The sequence below is a fragment of the Poromitra crassiceps genome (assembly GCF_964638095.1).
Source record: "Poromitra crassiceps genome assembly, chromosome: 1".
Lineage (NCBI taxonomy): Eukaryota > Metazoa > Chordata > Actinopteri > Beryciformes > Melamphaidae > Poromitra > Poromitra crassiceps.
Window position 1 is genome coordinate 44045557 of NC_139623.1, and position 19729 is coordinate 44065285.

Sequence of the window (19729 nt, forward strand, 5' to 3'; positions counted from 1 at the left end):
GGGTTCTTGTTGTTCACCGTTGGCCCTTTGCTTCTGTCTGTAAAAGGGATTATTGATCTAGCCCAGATGCCTCCAACTATCCTGTTGCCTCACCCTGGGGGAACAGGTACTCCCACTTTGGAACGCATCGCCTACCTCCCCGGAGCTCAGCCCCCTTTCCCTCCTAGGGCTTTCAACCCAGCCTCCATATCGCCAGGTGAGGACCCCCTGCCTTCCCCACCCCTACCTACCCTGTGTTCCCTTCTCTCTCTTGCCAAGGTCTCCATGTTCCCTCACACTTCCCCCTGCACTGCCCCCTGCAGGTCTGAGAGGTCAGTGCTGCGGGTCCAGAGACAGACCAAGTCAGTCCGACCCCAACCTAAAAACAACAAGGGAAAGATTTCTCACAACATTGCCACTGAATGTGTCAGGGCAATACAGTGACGAGGATTATGTGCTCTTAAATTGAAATCTTTTAGGGGCACACAAAATAAATCTCAGAATATTCTAAAAGTAATCGATAACCCCTGAATTTGATTGTCAAGTTGTGTTTTTTATTTTATTTTACCGGGTGTGTGTAGGTTCTGAAATAGTCTTAAATTGACTAAAGCAAGCTTTGAATTCAGTTGAGGTCTTAAAATGTTTGGATTTTGTGTTTTGTATGGTGAGAAATCAGTCACATATGATATGATGTCGTCTACATTTTCACATTTATTTTAGTTGCAAAATTGACCTTATATTTAATTCTAACTGGCATTATGTTGGCCTTAAAAAGTCCTAAATATAACGTTATGAAACTTGTGCCCCACCCTCTTTTATAAGTAATGTGAATTTACTTTTAGGAATATATGCAACTAACTCAGCAGCACTGTAGAACCCTGTGTGGTCTGATGGTTTCATCAGACGCTAATATTGGACAGAAACTCATCTTGGTGTGACGTTTCAGACCTCGTCAGTAAGACCGTAGAACACTAGCTTAACCCATCCTGATGTGTGTGTGTGTGTGTGTCATTGTCCCCAGGCCATCAAGCCCACCTTGCAGCCTCCGCCGCTGCTGGCGCAGAGAGGGAGCGGGAACAACGGGAGAAAGAGAGGGAAAGGGAGCATCGGGAACACCGAGAGCGGGAACACCGAGAGCGGGAACACCGAGAGCGGGAGCGGGCAGTAGCCGCCGCTAATGAATACATGCGTGGAGGTGAGTTGGTTTGTAGCTTTTTAGTACAGTTATATGTATAGATTAAGGTTATGAATCAAAAGCATCACATCAAGTGTTTGTGTTACTGTATGCTCAGACCACAAGTGTCATGAGCGCTGCTCGCTGCCAGCTAGGGTTGCCAACCGTCCCTTAAAATACGGAATCGTCCCGTATTTGTAAACAAAAAGACGTGTTCCGTATTGAACTGATACGGGACGTGCTTTGTCCCGTATTCGAGAGACACTGCAGTACAAAGCTATTTGTATGAGCGAGTAAACTCCGCAGCGGAGTCTCCACATTCAGTCCGCTGGCACCGCTGCCCCTCCCCTGGCCTATGTAGCCGGTGTCATGTTACAGCAGCTTGAGCGAGAGTACTGTGGACAGTGCAGGACACAGGGAGCTCTCAAAGTTCCTCACTCACCAGGCATCACAATGCTATTTGTTTTTTCACATTGTCAATATATTTAGATGTGATAATAAAGGCTTCGAGAGCCTGGTTTAGGTACCTTGAAAGTGCTTGAATTTTACTCTTAAACGCTGTACAAACCCTGCTTACAACAGTAGGCTATTGGTGTTAGGGCTGGGCGATATATTGAATATACTCGATGTATCGCGGCTTGTGCCACGTGAGATGTAGAAATTACTATATCGCGAACATTCGAGTATAATTGTCACGCATTGTTTATAACTTAAGCCGCCGGCATGACTCACATTTCCTCGTTGTCGTTTCCTCTTGTCAGCTCTCCCTCTCAAGGGAGAGCTCTGTCACACTCAGGAAGGGAGGGGGAATCACATGGATACGTCAAACCGCGTCAGACACACCCGTCCCCAGCAACCAGTGTTGGGGGTAACTCATTACAAAAGTAACATATTACATGTAATATATTACTTTTAGCAGTAACTCAGTAATATAACTTATTACTTAAAACTCTCGTTAAAACTCTCTCGTAACGGGACAAGCCCGTCTTTTATTGTCACACGAACACCACAATACATGTATGCGGCCACAACACACTCATGCTGACGGTGGCCGGTGAAAAGTGTCCTCTGCATTTAACCCATCCAGGCATGTCCTTTCCTCCGGGGGGCAGGCCAGGAGCAGTGGTCGCTTTCTCGTACAGCGCCCGGGGACCAACTTCGGATGTTGTCGTCACTGGTCGGATGACGATGACGATCTGATCTTCTGCATGTTTTTAGTGGGGGGGTTATATACGGAGGAACCCCCTGGGGGAGCACGGGGAGAACATGCAAACTCCACACAGAGAGAAAGGCCCTTACGACGAGATACCCCACCTGGGCAGTAGGCACTGAGGATATGGGGGGGAACACAACCACAGCGCCCACAGTGTCCCAGGCGAGAATCGAACTCAGGACCTTCTGACTGTGAGGCGACAGCTGAGCCACCCTTATAGGAGTTCAGTAATATTATACCAGTTACTTTGTCAAGTAACACAAGTTACAAATTGAGTTACATTTTTATTAAATCAAAGCACATATTTAAAAAAGATACAATCATTTCCTAATCAAACTGTCTGTTTTTATGCAAATAACCACTATAGATGACAGTAACAAAGGGAAACAATAACATTTAGAATTTTGTATTGTTTACACTGACTTCAAGGCGGTTGACATTCTTTTTCGGGATGGTTCTGGGGCGGCGATGTCGTTCTGCTGCTGCTGTTGTTTTGGTAAAAGTAATGCAAAAGTAGTGAAATAAGTAACGAGTTACTCTACACAGAAAGTAATATTGTAAAGTAACGTATTACTTTCAAATGAAAGTAATATGTAGTATATTACATTTTGAAAGTAACTTGCCAAACACTGCCAGCAACCAACCCAAGCAGCTGGCGAAACATGGCCACCTCGAGTGTGGCTGTTGACAGTTTCAAATGATAACAAAACAACCACTATTGCAATTTGCAATACATGTCCCGCAAAGTTTCTGAGATTAGGGGAAAGTCTGAGCTGGCGTTACGCTAAACCAAACGTGGGGAGGAGGCAGCGGATTTGTTTGCCGTTAACGTTAGCTGTTGTTGTGGCTAACGTTAGCTAGCTGGTTGTGGCTACTTAGTTCAGCAGGCAGCGCTCCACAAGCTTGTTGTGACCAAAATCCCCGCATTTAACACATTCACTGCCAACAGTTTATCCAATACAGTAGGTAGCTTCTGCCAAGGGTTTTTTTGAGGATTCTGGCTCATCTTTCAAGAGCCGAGGATTATTTTCTGCTAGGACTTTGTGAACACAAAATATCTCAAAAGAACTAATAGAATGTGTGCTTTCTCTGTCTAAAAGAGTTAGTTTTTTATCATGTTCTGTTATGTAGGCATTAGCAGTTGAATACAGCATGGTTTCAGCGTCTGAGAAGGAAAGCTGAGATAAATGCCTTTTTGTGAAATTCGATAGAACAGGCAGAACAGTCACTTTAACCATTTATTTTTGGCATCAGTGAGACATCAGACATCTAAACAATAGTTCTGAACAGTAATTTCCTCCAATATAACAGCACCCCCACCCCCCTCTCCTTCAAACTCCTCCCTCCGTGGGTGTGTCTCTGGTGGCTCTGCAGCGTGTGTCACAGGCGAGTCTCTGCTGCCTGTCTGTGCTGCCTGGCGGCCGCTCGTCGGGCGAGTCTGGATCGGGCTCGTTCGTTTCTGGGGTTTCGGTTGTGAGCTTTGATGAAGCTGCGTGCGATTCTGGGCTTTCTGCTACGTGTTTCAAAGTGTGTTGCACCCAGAGTCTATTTTTGGAATCCCCCACCGTTGTGCGCCAGCTCCCAGCGCGAAAGCGTTTTCGCCATGAGAATGGTTTCCTCACGCTTTTTCCTGCTGTTTTTGCTCGGCTTTCTCTAGTCTGGAGAGCACTGTCGCCACTTAGTGGGTCGGTGGAATGGGTTGTACACGTTCGGTGGCTCCCATATTTTTATAGGAGATGTAGGGGGCTTTGATCAACAGAGTTAACTCGTCGACGGCAGTCAACCGTTGTTGTTTTTTTGACGAGTTAACTCGTCCACGGCAGTGAACGTGTTAAAGCACTTCATACTCCCAGAGCTGGCGTAAACCATAGAGAACCTCATGCATTACTCAAAATGAAACGTCCAGGGTTTGTGTCTCCAAAAACAACTAACGCTAACGTTACATGCAAGGTAACGTGAAGCTAACGTAGCTAGCTGCGGGGCAGTCATGATCTATAAGGAAAACGAATGCGCACATTTACATAAAAGTCAACATCACATAGGGTCTTTTCTTTAATCTAGAGGCATCATTTTTCAGTCAAAAGTGAAACGACACAGATATGATGGTGTATAGTGAGGCTTTCCATGCCTCACTATAGAACTGGCCCCAATGCAAAATTCAGACAGCTTATACATGTATGTTGCCGGTAACGTCATGCCAATAAGAGTCTAAATTACTATGCCTTTTATGTTTTATCTGCAGACTAAGCAGCTAGGCTTTCGGTTCTATAAAAGCCATTATATTTTGTATTGACTATTGAGTGATACACTTTACTAAAACAATCATATTATATCAGAAGTGTTGTTTGTGTTCACAATAGTGATGTCAGATTTGCTTAGGTCAGAGCTATGGAATATTAAATCATCCATCTTTGCTCACTACATCTGCCCTTTCTTCTTCTTTTTTTACCCCAGGTGTGCATAAAATACAGGTTAAGAACTTATTTTTTAATACAAAAATGTGAAATAATTATCGGTTTATCGTATCGGTTATCGGCCAGGAGAAGCATATATTTATCAGTTATTGTATCGGCTCTAAAAATCCATATCGTGCATCCCTAATCTTTGGTCCATATTGCCCAGCCCTACTAAGATCTTTGTTGTCGTCAGTGTTGGGGCTAGTAACGTGTTTTAGTACCAAATGACCATGTTAGTTTTTCAATTATTGTAATCTGTTAGTAGTTACATTACATAGAATATTTTTACTCACTGACTTTTTCATGTATACACGAGACTTTACAAAATGTTTGGTCATGGAAATTTGGTTTAAAGTCATGGAAAAGTCATGGAAATCCATTGGTCAAAATGTGTATGAACCCTGAAGGGTTAAATTGAGCATTTGTGAGAGATTTCAAAAATATCGAGATATATATCGTGTATCGCGATATAGCCGAAAAACATCGCGATATTCTTTAGAGGCCATATCGCCCAGCCCTTGGTGTAAGACTTGTTATAGGCTACAGTAATATCCTCAGTCTAAATCCATACTTTTCAATAATTGTCCTTTTATTCAGAAGATTTAATCTGAAATCTAAAATGTTTTGCACTAATGATGTAAACTCTTGCATGTCTGTAAATAATAGCTGTGTAAAATTGCTGTTTGCACTGTTGAACGAAATTTCTTGAATGAGTAGGCTACATGCCAATGTGAAGATAAATTATATCAAAATGTCATTTGCACTACTGTTTATTGTTTTTCTTCCATAGCGCAAAAAACGTGAAAACTGATCAAAACCAAGTTTGTGTGTTTGCTTGTATTAATGGGTAAATGGTTGAAGCCGAAGACATTACAGTTGCCCCCCCCGGCCGGACCGTCCCCCGTTCCTTATTTCCATTTCAAGAAGTTGGCAACCCTACTGCCAGCCCTCAGCAGTCGTCCAGGGGGCGGGGGCGTTCAAACAGCGCTGCAGACATCAACTTTGGTTGTGGCTACTATATAAAGTTTGTGGTTTTCTCAGAAAAAACACACCTCTTCTCAGCAGCTGAGCAGGAAACAGATTTCACCATTGAAATCAGCGTGACTTGTTAGTCAGCTACTAGTGTTTCAGTTGCTCAGTGACATTTTGAGAAATCTTTGTTACGTGACTGAAAAGCTAGAAGCCACATCAAATCTAGATCTGCAATTGGTTGCTGCCACAGCATCGGACGCCTCTCGTCGCTCCCATTGAAAATTAATGATAGCTGGCTGCTTTTTTAGCTCACGCTTCTGGTGTTAGTGAAATAAAAAAGGCTTGTGGTGTTAACTTACAGTTTAGTGTGAAGAAGCAGAGAACAAATATAGCCGCAAGCGGCGATGGGCGGGGTTCAAGCCTTGCGCAGATGACAAAGCTTCTGATTCTGACTAGGACATCCTCCTTGATATATCTGACAAGTTTCGTGATCATTGGACAAACAGGTGTGGAGTTACAGCCTTTTTTATGTTAAGCCACGCCCATTTCTGGCATTTATGGCGCCCCCTTTTGGTCGAATTGCACAAAATTTGACACACATGGTCTAGGATGGTCTCCGAAGACCTCCTGCAAGTTTCGTGAAGATTCCTTAATCGGTCATGAAGTTATGACAATTTAGCTGTGAGGCCACGCCCTCTCACAACTTTAACGATCAATATCTCCGAAACTAAAGTAGATTTCAAAAATCCACCAATCACGATTGTAGAGCTTGCTCCATAGATGCTTCCTGGTGATTTTGGTGCAAATCGGTCCAACGGTCTAGGAGGAGATGTCAAAAATGTGTTTTCCAAACTTTTCCAAATATCTCAAAAAATTTCCAGACGGACCTTAAGGGTCCTTGAGGCAAATTTGTAGAGCAGGTTCACCTGAACATCTGGAAAAAAAAGTTTGAAAATCAGACCAACGGCGTGGAAGTTATGGCCTTTAACGTAAAACCGTCGATTATAGCGCCACCTTCAGGCCGATTCGAAAAATATTTGTTGAGCAGCTACCAGGCAACAATATCTGTCATTGGGCCAAATTTCAGGTCTCTACCATTTACCAACTCACGGGAATTTGCGTTGGGGCAGATGGAAAACGACAACGATAATAATAATATATTCGGATTTACAAAAACAATAGGGTTTCAGCCCGTTCAGGGCTTGAACCCCTAATTATCCGAGCAACCGCAGGCTACATTAATCATGACGTGTTTGGGCCTGTGTCCATCTAGAGTCTTTTCATCAGCTCCGGCGTCTTTTTTCACTTGTTTCCAATGAGGAGCGAGCGTATGCGGGCGCACACGGACGTCTAGAGAAAGTGCGCTGCATCCAGCGTCTATTTTCACAGTGTTCCGGCGTTTTTGTGCGCCTGACTCCCAGTGCTCCCAGCTGAAAATATTTTAACTTTTCAGAAAGACGCTGGTGTCGGGTGCTCCTTTTCTGGCAACTAATCATATGGAGAAACTATCGTAACAGAGACAGAAAGGCTCAATTGTGGGAGCAGATTGGCTAGACCAGAGGTTCTCAAATGTTTTTCAGCCAAGGACCCCTTACAAGATAGAAAATATACCGGGGACCCCCTCATTCTGATTTGTGATTTTGGGCTAAGCTTAATTGTTTCCACGGTAACGTGCTTGACTTTTAATTTGATAGGTTTGTTATTAGAATGTAATCCATGAACCATTTTAGATTTAAAGCATAAACTATTTTCGTTGAACTATGAAGATTTTGCAAAAAAAAAAATTTTTTTTTTTTTTTATTACATTACATTTACATTACGTCATTTAGCAGACACTTTTGTTTTATCCAAAGCGACTTACAATGGCTGAGTTTCCCAACAAAGAAGCTTCTTAAGAGTTAAGAAGCTTCTTAAGGAGTTAAGAAGGCTCCAAAGAAGTGTTTCCCAAACGGCTTCTTAACAGAAGAGAAAAATAAAAAAAATAGAAGGCTCTTAAGAAGCATCTTAACTGGAGCTGTCCACCATCTCGATGTGAGAGGTCCTCTGCGGCCCATTAGATGGCACTCTGAGCCCACCAGTGGGCCACGACTCAGTGGTTGAGAAACACTGTTGTAGAATAACCTAATCATGGTCCCCTTAAACTTTATTAAACATTATTTATTTCAGACATGGACTGCAGTTCAAATTGCTTTATATACACAGCATACAACAAAACAGAGAAACACTACAGAATTTAAGCGACCTTGGGTTCTGTGAAAGGTGCTATATAAATCCACAACATTATAAAAGGAATCCATTCTGATTAGAGGAATATAGCCTACGGTAAAACATTTAAAACACAAGTAACCATACATAGAGGGGAGATTTTCAAGTGTTCCCCAATTTTAAACACTAAAGGGTGCATGAAAGAAAGGAAAAAGGGAAAAACACAAGAGGAACAGTGGACACAAGTACGGTATCTCCTTTTGCCTGACGCGGCTGGATCTGCCAGTGTTTTGTCATTAAGAAGGTGTTAAGAATGCCCCAGACCCTTCTTACAAAACCTTCTTAACGAAATATCATCTTAGCGCTAAGAAGCTTTTGGGAAACGCAGCCTTCTTAACGGAAGATAATTGGAAGATAATTTTAGGCTAAGAAGCAATCGGGAAACACGTTGGCTTCGTTGGCTTCTTACGGGAGCCTTAAGAAGGGTCAAAGAAGCTTCTTAGCGCTAAGAAGCTTTTGGGAAACGCATGCCTTCGTAAAGAAGCAATTGGGAAACGCGTTTGCTTCTTAAGGGGGCCTTAAGAAGGGTTAAATTAGCTTCTTAGCGCAAAGAAGCTTTTGGGAAACCCAGCCATTATCACAATTTGTCAACAGTACAGAAAACCACTATGCAACACAATCAATGACAGCCAAGATATTTTGATAGACTAGCACCATGTAGGAAGTAGTTTGAGAAGGAATAAGTAACATGTAGCATTTTATTAAAAAAAAAAAAAAAAATGAACTTGAAAACTTTTCGCGGACCCCCTGGCAAAGTGCCACGGACCCCTGGGGCTCCGCGGACCCCCATTTGAGAACCACTGGGCTAGACACTTAATATTTCTGGTGGGTGTTGAGCTAAATCACTGTATGTGTGTTGTTAGCTAATGTTAGCTGTCAGCTATCAAGCTAGCAACCGCACTGAACTAACGTTAGTTTCAGACTGCTTCCTTGTAATATTGTGCGCCGAGATCAGCGCTTCCCAGCGTACTGACAGCGTTTAACGGTCGGAAAAAGACGCTAGATGGACACAGGCCCTTTGACAGCAGCAAAAAAAGATTGAATGTGATGACTTGCAAGTATTTGCATTGAGCCGTAAAGTCCCGCATCACATGAATGCAGCATACCTCTGATTCATCGCACCTTAGCTGCAGATTTTCACACAACTCTTATAATATTATTTCTCCACTGCTGTTACTGTACATGGACTGCTGAGACAACACATACACTTAGGCGGCGTTCACACACAACGCGCTCATTTGAGATGCGTCTTTCTGCAATTCATTCTCTATGTAAAGACGCGCTAAGCGCTCTCCTCTTTCAAGGAGCGCACCTGGCGTTTAAACGCTGGTGCCGTCTAGTTTTTTTGGCGGAGCCCTCTGGGCGTTTTAAGCTGAAAAAAGTTGAACATTTGGAGGAAAAGCGCGCTGCTCGTCTTTTCCACCTACCTCTTCTCCTCCCAGAGGGATCTTCAACCTCCGCTGCTCCCAGAATTGGCAATAATCTGGCTTTCATGTTCACATCAAAGAGATGAAACCAGCTGGCTACCGTCTGTGTGATCGTTGTGTCCTGAACTGTACTGCAGGGGGAAACAAAATCAAGCACAAAAAAAAAACACACTCCGTGCACTGTGTTTGGTGTACAATGGAAGGGCTCTCGACATGATTTCCATAGCGCTCTTACTGAAAAAAGCGCCTTAGGCATTTTATATTGAAGCACATTGTTGTGTAACCAGTGCTTCTTGTGTATGTGTGTGGGGTTCAGGTCCGGAGCAGCCAGGCCGGCCAGGGAGTCGTGGTTACCTGCGCTCGCCCTCCCCCTCTGTCAGGACACAGGAAGGAGTGGTTCAGCAGCGACCCAGCATCTTCTCCCAGCATACCTCTCTCATGTGAGTGTCAACCTACTCATGCCCGACTCACCCTTGTGATGGTTGTTTGTGCATGAGGGTTTGCCCTCAATTCATATAGAGAGTGAAAGTGAACGTCACTTCCTGCTTCAGCACTGTACCAGAGATTTTCATCCGCCATTTATTTTCCCATAGACATTTCGTAAAATGTTTATAAAAAGTTTTACTGGTTCAAACGGTTCAGCTAACGCTATAATCGGGAGAGACCATAGAACATTTCACTCGGACCAAAACCATAAAAAACAACATCGAAAAAATATTTTCTTCAAACCTGCATTTTTTTAATGTTTTGGTCAGAGTGAAATGTTATGCGTAATGCGATGTCTCCTGTTTCTAAATATATCTGTACCGTTTGTTTTGAACCAGTAAAACTATTTTTATAGCCATTTTACGAAATGTCTATGGGAAAATAAATGGCGGAGGAAAATCTCTGGTACAGTGCTGAAGCAGGAAGTTGACGTTCCACTTTGGCTCTCTATACATGTTTGATATGGCAATTACCCAACTAATTTACAGCCAAATTACAAGAGTTCAGAAACATCACACACACAATGCAAGCCCCCCCCCCCCCATGTTTTATATGAACCTATGTTTTTAGAAATATCTCTGATGCATTCCTCTACAGGCCCCCCTCGTCAGTAGCAGCAGTATCGGCAGCAGCAGCGCAGGCTAACTCTCGCTACAGCACTGCGGCTGACGCTCTGGCTGCCCTGGTGGACGCTGCAGCCTCTGCCCCGCAGATGGATGTGGCCAAGGTGAAGGAGGGCAAACACGACCGGGAGGACGACGCTCGCCGAGCAGTTGGTCTCTCCGATCACCAGCAGCACCAAGAGGCGGACAGGCGCTCCGTGCAGTCACCATACGGCTCTATGTCTCTGCCAGGGGGTAAGCCCCACCCGGCTTATGCCGAGAGCGCCGGCATGGGGAGCAAGGATAAGGGCCTCCAAACCAAGTCCCGCATTGAAGAGGAGCTTCGCACCCGTGGGAAAACTACCATCACGGCCGCCAACTTCATTGACGTCATCATCACACGGCAGATAGCCTCGGACAAAGACTCCAGAGAGAGAGGCTCCCAGAGCTCCGACTCTTCTAGCAGCTGTAAGTCCATTTAGATACACGTTAGATACACATTAGAAAATAGTTTGACCTTAGGAGAACTGTGTGTTGGGACATCAATATCATGAGTTAGCTGAGTGGACAACTAATATGAGTTAACTCTTGAATGCATTTCACTTTTGTATACTGTGTATAACATAACCTTGATAATCCTGTCCTTTTCTCAGTACTGATGGTAACTATTCCCATACATATCTCCTGCAGTGTCATCCAGTCGATATGAGAACCCCAGTGGAGGAGCCATTGAGGTGATCAGCCCCGCCAATTCCCCAGTCCAGGCCCAACAGGACAAACCAGAAGACAGACCACAGGCAGCAGGTGAGAACAAACAAATTCAGTTTGGGGATATACATTCTTGTGAAGAATAGATTTTTATCGGGTTTAATTGAGATTTACAACCAAAGATCCTGTACTTCTACATCAGAGATGACATATAACACTGATGAGACAGGTTCAGCTGTGAAAGGCCGATTGAATGTATATGTATCCAGGCTAAATTTAGCTGCTAGTGAAGTGGAGTAAAAGCATACCAGAACTTGAATGACTTGCCAACCCACTGACCTTGTCATCGGAGTATGGCAGACGCCATTCCTCTGCACCAGTCTAGTCACTAGACTGTTGTGAAGTTATTTCTGTCAGCTGCGCACAAATGTAGATCGGTTACTGTTGGCATACAGTCTAGCAGCTCCTCCCCTTCTCCTCACTCCATCCACGCATTCAGACTGCCTCTGCATTCAGCTCACCAGTGCTCTGTCTCGTGTCAATCCCCAGCTGCTGGCATGCGTGCCTTTGACATGAGTCGTTACCGGCCACCAGGGGAGCCACCGCAGCCTGGCCCCCTGCAGCCCCCCTCCTCCCAGGCTGACAGCTACTCCCAGGTCCCCAAGACCCACCGGGTCATGACTTTGGCAGACCACATCTCGGTAGGAAATACACAAAAGAACTCTCACCTGAAACATGGATGCAGTAATTACAGAATCACCCCCAGTACATCCACCTAACCAGCCTGCTTTTGTTGTCGCTCTCCCTCATGCAGCATATCATAACCCAGGACTACCGGAATCAGGACCCTCCTCCTCCGACCTCCTCCTCCTCCTCTACCACATTCCAGGGTGCGGTGCCACCCGCATCTGGTCGGGCCAAGGTGCCCAGCCGCTACAGCCCAGAGAATCAGGCCCAGCACCACCAGAGACCCTCCAGCAGGGTTTCCCCAGAGAACGCCCCCGACAAGCCCAGAGCCAGGTAGGCCAGCCGGCCAGTTAAACCCTCAAACAATAGCCGCTTTCACACACAGATTGCGCAATATTGCCATTCAGAAGGCCCGCAATGCCGCCAGCCTTGCCACAGAAATTGCTTTCACACAAGACCAAGCAGCCCAGGCATATTTCCGCCTCGGAGTGCGTTTTCAGATAGCATCCACCCCTCCCGGATTTAAACGAGGGTGAACGATGGGCGCTGTTTCATTATCATAATTAATCAAAGTCCGACAAATTAAAATGATGCTGGTCACCAAGTCCGGTGAAAATATATTTATATATTATATTATAATATAATTATATTATTATTATTATTATTATTATTATTATTATTATTACCTTTATTATTATTATTATATTATAATTATATTATATATAAATATTTTCATGTGCAGGTTATAGTGTATACTATACTGTACTACTGTATGAGGAACGAAAACATCGCCATGTAGCCTAGGCAGCAGCTCTCAACAGTTGCTCGTTAAGACATCAAAGAGAAAAGACGACAGTTGACTGCTCACCAAAATACGCCAACAATGCAGAAACTGGTAATCATTTAGTGTTCTCCAAGACAAGATAGGCTACTGAAAAATCTTCATGTTCCACCTGCATTATTACGAGAGGGCGTATTGCGGATGCATGAATATATTCTATGGAGTTGAAGATAATTTTGCAGCTGTGCATAAAGCAGGCTGCAGATGGATTTCTCTGTGTGCACCTATTGCCAGAGAGATTATTATTATAATCGAGGAGTCTATTTACCGCACAACAAGCGAGACAGACTGCAGATATGCTTTGGTTATCTTACTTCTGATAGTAGGCTGTTCCGTGTCGCGGCTCCTAACCTTTCAGGTGGAGGCGGAGTGGAGGGTGATACGGCGCTATGACTACCTCCACTGGCAGAACGAAAGGCGTAACACAATTATTCACCACCCCGCTTTCATCACTTTCACATCGGAGGCGTGGATCACATCTTCCCTAACATTTACCGCTTTCAAGGCCGGTGTGAAAACGGCTAATAACAGAACAAGTGTGATTTTTATCTTTCTAACACCCAACAACTCTCCCCCTCTGGTATCTTCCCTGTCCAGGCCTGGAAAGTCTCCAGAGCGAGGAGGCAGACCGATGGAGAACTATGAGCCCATCTCCCCTCCCCAGAGCTACCAGGGCATGGACAAACAGGAGGCTCCACCCCAGAGGCGAGAGACAGAAAACCCTGAGACCAGGTACAGGATATACACACACTATGGACTCTCATTTACTCAAATTAGACTTTCCACTAATGCATGTTTAAAGCCTTCAGCTCAAAAAGGTAGTATTACATGTAATTATAGTAGTCCAATAATAATAGTTGATTCAGAATCTGTTTTGCTCTATCTTGCGTTCATATTTTACATTTTAGATATTTAGTTTACACTTATCCAGAGGAACTGTGTAAGGCTACAGTATAGTGCCTATGATCTTTCTTTGGTAATAGAATAAACCAGGTTTTCAGCCTCTGACATCCATTTAACTTCCTCATGCAGCAGCACCTCTCACAAGGGTGTTAATACACCTGAAGTATATATTGTAAAGATTCAACACTTTGATTTCCTATTGAAAATCCCTAAGGTTTCCTATTACTTGGCCTAGGTAACACACTGTTTTTTTTTTTATCCCCAGCTGTGTAAGACATTCTCAAAATCACATTTGTGTATGGGTGCGTTTGGCTTGGCACTGACGTCGAATTCCCACAGGCAGAATGTGCCTCCCTGTCAGCTGTGTCTTGTTTGGCATCCCGGCCGGGTGGAAAGTGGGGAGCGCTGCCAGCGGCCGGCTGCCCCATTCACCCTTCTGCTGTGTGACTCCTAACCCTGTGCCCTTTCTCTGGTTTCAGGAGTGACTCTCGTTCCCCGGGGAGCGTCAGCTACCTGCCCTCCTTCTTCACCAAGCTGGAGAACACCTCCCCCATGGTGAAATCCAAGAAGCAGGAGATCTTTCGTAAGTTGAACTCCTCCTCTGGTGTCGGTGATTCTGATGTTGGTAAGTGGGTCTCTTCTTATCCTCTTCCTTCTAAAGCACATGAGTTGATGGAGGTGACACAGTGTTGTGTTCATATGTATGCATGCAAGACACACTCACTCAATTCATTCTTTGTCATTTCTTTAAGTCAGAAAATTGTAACTGATTAAGTGTGTGGTAACTTTGCAACTTTACTTGCCCTCCCATTATTTAATTTAAAAAAAACTCTCAGACATTTTGTTTCTGAACGACTGATCATTGTGTCTTTCAGGAAACGCGCAACCAGGCACAGAGATCTTCAACTTGCCAGCTGTTACCAGCTCCAGTAAGTAGTAGCCAAGCTCCCTCTTACTCCAAATGCTCCACTCTGTCTCCTCCCTCTAGGGGTTTCACAGACTAGTCGACTATCAAAACCACTAGTCGACACATCATAGTCAACTAATCATTCTTCTGTGGTTTTAGGAACAAACCATATAAATAAATAAATAATTTGAACATACATTGTTTGAGCAATCATGTTCGACATTATGCCATGTTAAATAAACAGAATTTAAGGTATTTAGAGACTGAAAGATAGGGGTGGGGAGGGGGATCGATACAGCATAGTATCGCAATATTTTGTGTGGCAATATATCTTATTACACGAATGCGAAATATCGCAATATTTTATTATATGAATTATCAAGTGCATCCAACATTTAGGGAAGGTTGTTATGACAGTGTTGGTCAGTCTGTCTGCTTGACAATCCAATTTTGCTGCAATAGAAATGATTGAAGTGAGATGAACAGACTGGAAACTTGAATCTCATTAGGTAAAACAGTTGACCAAAACAAAATCCTTTGAGGACATCATTTGGAATTGAAAAAAGGTAATATATCGCAATACTGTATTGTATCGTGACTTAAGTATCGTGATAATATCATTTTGTGGGGCATCTGGTGATTCCCACCCCTACTGAAAGAGTTGCATCTATGTTGTTACTATAGTCAAACAATTGGTATCTCCAGCTCAGACAAGTTTAGCGGCTCATTTGTAAACCTGCCTCTCAGAGCCAATCGAGGACTCTGCCTTTTTTGCTAGTTTTTGAGACCCTTTTGAAGAGAATTGATCATTTTTATTGAGTGAAAAAAAAAATCTCTCCTGTGACTATTCGACTAGTCAACTACTTTTTGGGAGTAATGGATGACTAGTAAAATGCAGTAGTCGTGAGTGCCCTACCTCCCCCATGGTAAGCTTTGTGCCCTACCTCCCCCATGGTAAGCTTTGTGCCCTACCTCCCCATGGTAAGCTTTGTGCCCTACCTCCCCCATGGTAAGCTTTGTGCCCTACCTCCCCCATGGTAAAGCTTTGTGGCCTTGTGATCTGCAGGCAGCATCAACCCCAGGAATCACTCGTTCAGCGACCCAGCCAGTAACCTGGGCCTGGAGGACATCATCCGCAAGGCCTTGATGGGCAACCTGGAGGACAGACAGGATGAGCACCAGGGACCGATGCATGGAAGCAGCAACACACCCAGCACAGGCAGCGACGCCCGCCAGGAGGCCAACCCATCGCCTAGTATGGGTGAGGGGTTCATCAACACAAGCCCTCGGCCTCACACAAGTTCAGAGGGATCGCATATTCAACATGTTGCTGATCTTCACATTCTGCCAACAGGGAAGCAGAAACTGCAGAGCAAAGCCAACAGCCGGAAATCCAAGTCGCCTAACCTGGGTCAAGCGTACGCGGGGGGGGAGCGGCCCTCCTCAGTGTCCTCCGTCCACTCCGAGGGAGATTACCACAGACAAACCCCAGCCTGGGCCTGGGAGGACCGACCCTCGTCCGCAGGTGAGTTGTCCGACTCCATTCCGTCACAAAAACTAAAACTAAAGAAAATCAAAGAGGGGATATATACACCTGGATGCCCTTTGTTGTCCGATGTATCTAAGGCTCAATTTACATGACAATGCTCCCTGCATGAAACGGCAAACTTTTGTTGCGTTTTGGCCTCCCATTTACATGACAACGACGTTATTGGGTCGTGAAAATGCAAAAAAGTGAAACCAAGCTCCAGAGTGGAATTCTTTGATAACGTCCACCCTTACCTTCACTGTCTAATCTGGCAAAACACAATTCTTGTGATGACCATGATAACGACACGGCTCCAATTTGCACATGGAAGAAAAGAAAGACCTGAATGAAAGCAAAGGGCATTCAACTATCAATAATATAGCTTTAATGGCAGAAGTGACTCAACAAACTATCATGGCATCAGAGTCTGATGACGAGCCAAACTAAAAATACATAATGGTCGATAAGTGCCCGCTATTAGATTCGGGCATATTAATATACATTAACAGCCAGATACATCAATTTCCTCTACCAAGTGCTGTAAAGAAAATAGGTATTTTATAGGGCTTTACTGGGTTTTTATTCTTTAATACAACCAAGTAGTCCAACAATCTGCTATCACCATCAGCAGACTGTTTTGTCTGTTTATTCGACACCGCATTGTAGAAGGAAGCGTTTGTATGCAGGCGCGTGGTGTTAATTCTGTGGTGTTAAAGTTGCAAAGTTCCAGCGTCACCTAACTGGCCTGACATTGCATACTGCAGGGTTGGCGATCCGTCTGAAGGAGGATCATTATCACAACGCTGTGTATAAACGCAGAACCAAAGGCCAGAACTCAACAACAGTTTGCTGTTATGCAGAGACCGATGTCATCTAAACGTGGCCTAACTTCCTCTGGTCTCTCCCTCACCCCAGGCTCCATGCAGTTCCCTTACAACCCGCTGACCATGCGCATGCTGAGCAGCACACCGCCCACATCTCTAGCCTCCCCCTCCATACAGAGCCAGCAGCAGCCGGGGGTGCAGCAGCAGCAGCGGGTGTGGGAGAGGGAGCCGCTGCTGTCGGAGCAGTACGAGACCCTGTCGGACAGCGACGACTGAGCCCCCCCGCCTGCTACAACCCCGTACCAGAAAGAGAGGCCTGTGTCCAAGCTAGTCTGTTCACCCCCTCCTCCCCTCCTCCTCCTGAACTAACCTCACTCACTGGTGAGTGTGGGTAGTCGAGGGGGTGGCGTCACTTTTTTTGGTGCTATGGCGCCCCCTGGCTGCTTGCTGAGAGGAAAAGCAGCAGCTTATGACAGGCTGGGCCCTTCAGAACAAGACTCCCATTTTTGGTCCGCAAGCACTGGCCCAGCCTGTCGGGGGATGGGAAAAAAACTGATGAGAGGATGACATGAGCTGTAATAAAGATGAAGAACTTATGTAAAAAGAAATGACAATTTCTGAATTTTGTTTTGATTTCTGTAAAGATATACCTTGTCTTTAGAAGAAAATCATTGTATGTAAATAGAGTAACCTTTTGCAGTGTTTTTCTTAACTTGATTATTTCTTATTTTAATGTCGCTTTTAAATCGATCCACTTTAAATGGGAAGAGGAGGGGTGTAATCTTTAATATCGCAGTTGGTCTCTCCCAATCGATGCCCCCCCCCCTTCTCTCTCTCTTTTACCATAGTGAAGCTAAGAGAGACTCAGACCTGTGGTTTGTACTTGACAGTGAGTGGAGCACAGAGATAGCGAAGGCCCCCTGCCCGCCATCCAAGCACCACCAGAGCCTGAACATTGTGGACATTAGAGGATGAAACAAACAGAAGCTAACGTCTCATATGACATTGTCATTTGATGCTCGTCTTCGCCACACTGCGGAGGCAACGCATGGATTGTAACAATATCAGATGGTAAAGGAAACTTTTTGTCACCCCTGTCTAGAGACCGAGAAATGTCTTTGGAACAAGTTGTGAACACTGGCGTCAGAGCAGAAAGGTGAAGAGTCTGTTATAAGCTTAATATTGCCGAAGACAATATTCTTATGACTACTTCTGGGCCCCCGTGTCGACCTGAATTATTAAAGTGAGCCAATTTTATTTTTATTTTATTCTTTTGGGATGAAGCTGACCACGGTGTGTCACCTGTAGCTGTCTCTCTCTCTACGGTTTCCAACCTGCACGGAATGATCTGCTCTGCATACCTTGTCGTGGTAAATAAAGTACGTCAGGAACTTTTTTTTACAGAGGTTTTGCCATGCCTTGTGGCTTGAGAAAGAAGGCAGCTTTAACTAATTTTCTCAGAGATATACGTTGGTGTTTGATGTTTGTATTTGTTTGTTACTGTAGTCCCTTTTTTCTTTTTTTGATACTGTCCTGACAGAAATCTGAACTCAGTGTAATTTGTCTTTCCGTTAGACAAAAAGGCAAAACTAACCAAACATAAAGAATGGTCTGCACCATTGTTGCACTTTTTTTTTCTTTGTGGCTTTTGACAACAAAAAGCATACTACCTGTTGTGTAACTTATTCAGCCTCCAGCACAGGAGTATACTAAGATGTGCTTTAACTTTTCCCACCACACAGAAATCTGGACGTTTTGAGTTCCTGTCTTCTCTTGTAGCTGGTACATCATTTTGTAGCGTGACACTTGCATCACAGTCTGAATTTTAGTGTATGGTACCATTAAATGTTTAGGAGTTTGTGGTCATGGCTATTCGATTCCATGCTCTTAATCTCTGCTCTCATTATATCCTGAGTTTATATAAATTGTTTCCATCAACAGGCATGAAGCTTTCAAGTATGAATTATACTACAGTAGGTCAACATTAATAACGGCAGTAATGTTCCTTTGCAAGTCGTTTTCAAATCATTTATCTGAAAGCATAACATGCTTTGGCTTTCTCCGCTTTTGCTTCACTCAGTAACAAATCCAATCTGCTCTGAACTTGATATTTCCGTCTTTTCATTTTGATTTGGAATCATTTGTCATCGCTCATGTTCAGATTTTTTTTCCCTATCATTTTCAACATCCATGTTATTCATCCTGTTTTGACGGGATGTTATGTGTTTACAAAGGAATGACAAAAAAAAGTTTACAAACTTGAATCTTAAAGAATCCGAGATGAAGCCGAAAAAGAATTGGAGCATCTTTTCAGCTCTCTATTAAACACAGTGGTGACTTTTTTTTTTGTCTTTTTGAAATTGAGACTTGAAAACCCATGTATCCTATGATGTTGAAATGCAATGTTTGTATCGCACAATGTCTCTTAGTAGTCTCTTACAAGAGTTCAGACCAATCAAATAAAGTGGATCAGTTCACCTCTGAAAATGTGCAAATATTCTTCATCTTATTGACTTGATTGATTTTATTTCCCCCTCCATGTTGTGGTGGAATTACTGATTCTAACTTGATAAAGACCAATAAACTAGTATTTCAAAAGTATAACAATGATTCTATTTACAAAAACAAAGTCTACAGGACCCTTGGGCAGCCACTGCTCACAATATTATCCAGCTCCAGCTGGGGCCAGTACAGAGCACGCCCCTTAAGTACAGAGCACGCCCATAGGCGAATCCCTCTATCCAAAGACCACCTCAA

The 19729-nt window shown here is 44.1% G+C and overlaps 1 protein-coding gene across 2 annotated transcripts in view; it reads left to right on the top strand.

The window, feature by feature from the left end:
• The window catches only part of ncor1 (nuclear receptor corepressor 1), an 82808-nt gene extending 63364 nt beyond the window's left edge, over window positions 1–19444 (top strand). Inside the window, exons 21-33 of one of the 2 annotated variants that reach the window (XM_083645340.1) lie at window positions 47–196; window positions 1001–1174; window positions 9803–9926; window positions 10570–11042; window positions 11265–11378; window positions 11832–11983; window positions 12097–12302; window positions 13408–13542; window positions 14193–14338; window positions 14589–14642; window positions 15687–15881; window positions 15975–16145; window positions 17064–19444. In XM_083645340.1, the coding sequence (XP_083501466.1) occupies window positions 47–196; window positions 1001–1174; window positions 9803–9926; window positions 10570–11042; window positions 11265–11378; window positions 11832–11983; window positions 12097–12302; window positions 13408–13542; window positions 14193–14338; window positions 14589–14642; window positions 15687–15881; window positions 15975–16145; window positions 17064–17248 (2279 nt within the window). In that variant the 3' untranslated portion in view covers window positions 17249–19444. The remainder of the gene's footprint in view (window positions 1–46; window positions 197–1000; window positions 1175–9802; window positions 9927–10569; window positions 11043–11264; window positions 11379–11831; window positions 11984–12096; window positions 12303–13407; window positions 13543–14192; window positions 14339–14588; window positions 14643–15686; window positions 15882–15974; window positions 16146–17063) is intronic. The other variant, XM_083645341.1, reaches the window with a different exon arrangement.
• The last annotated feature ends 285 nt before the right edge of the window (window positions 19445–19729 follow it).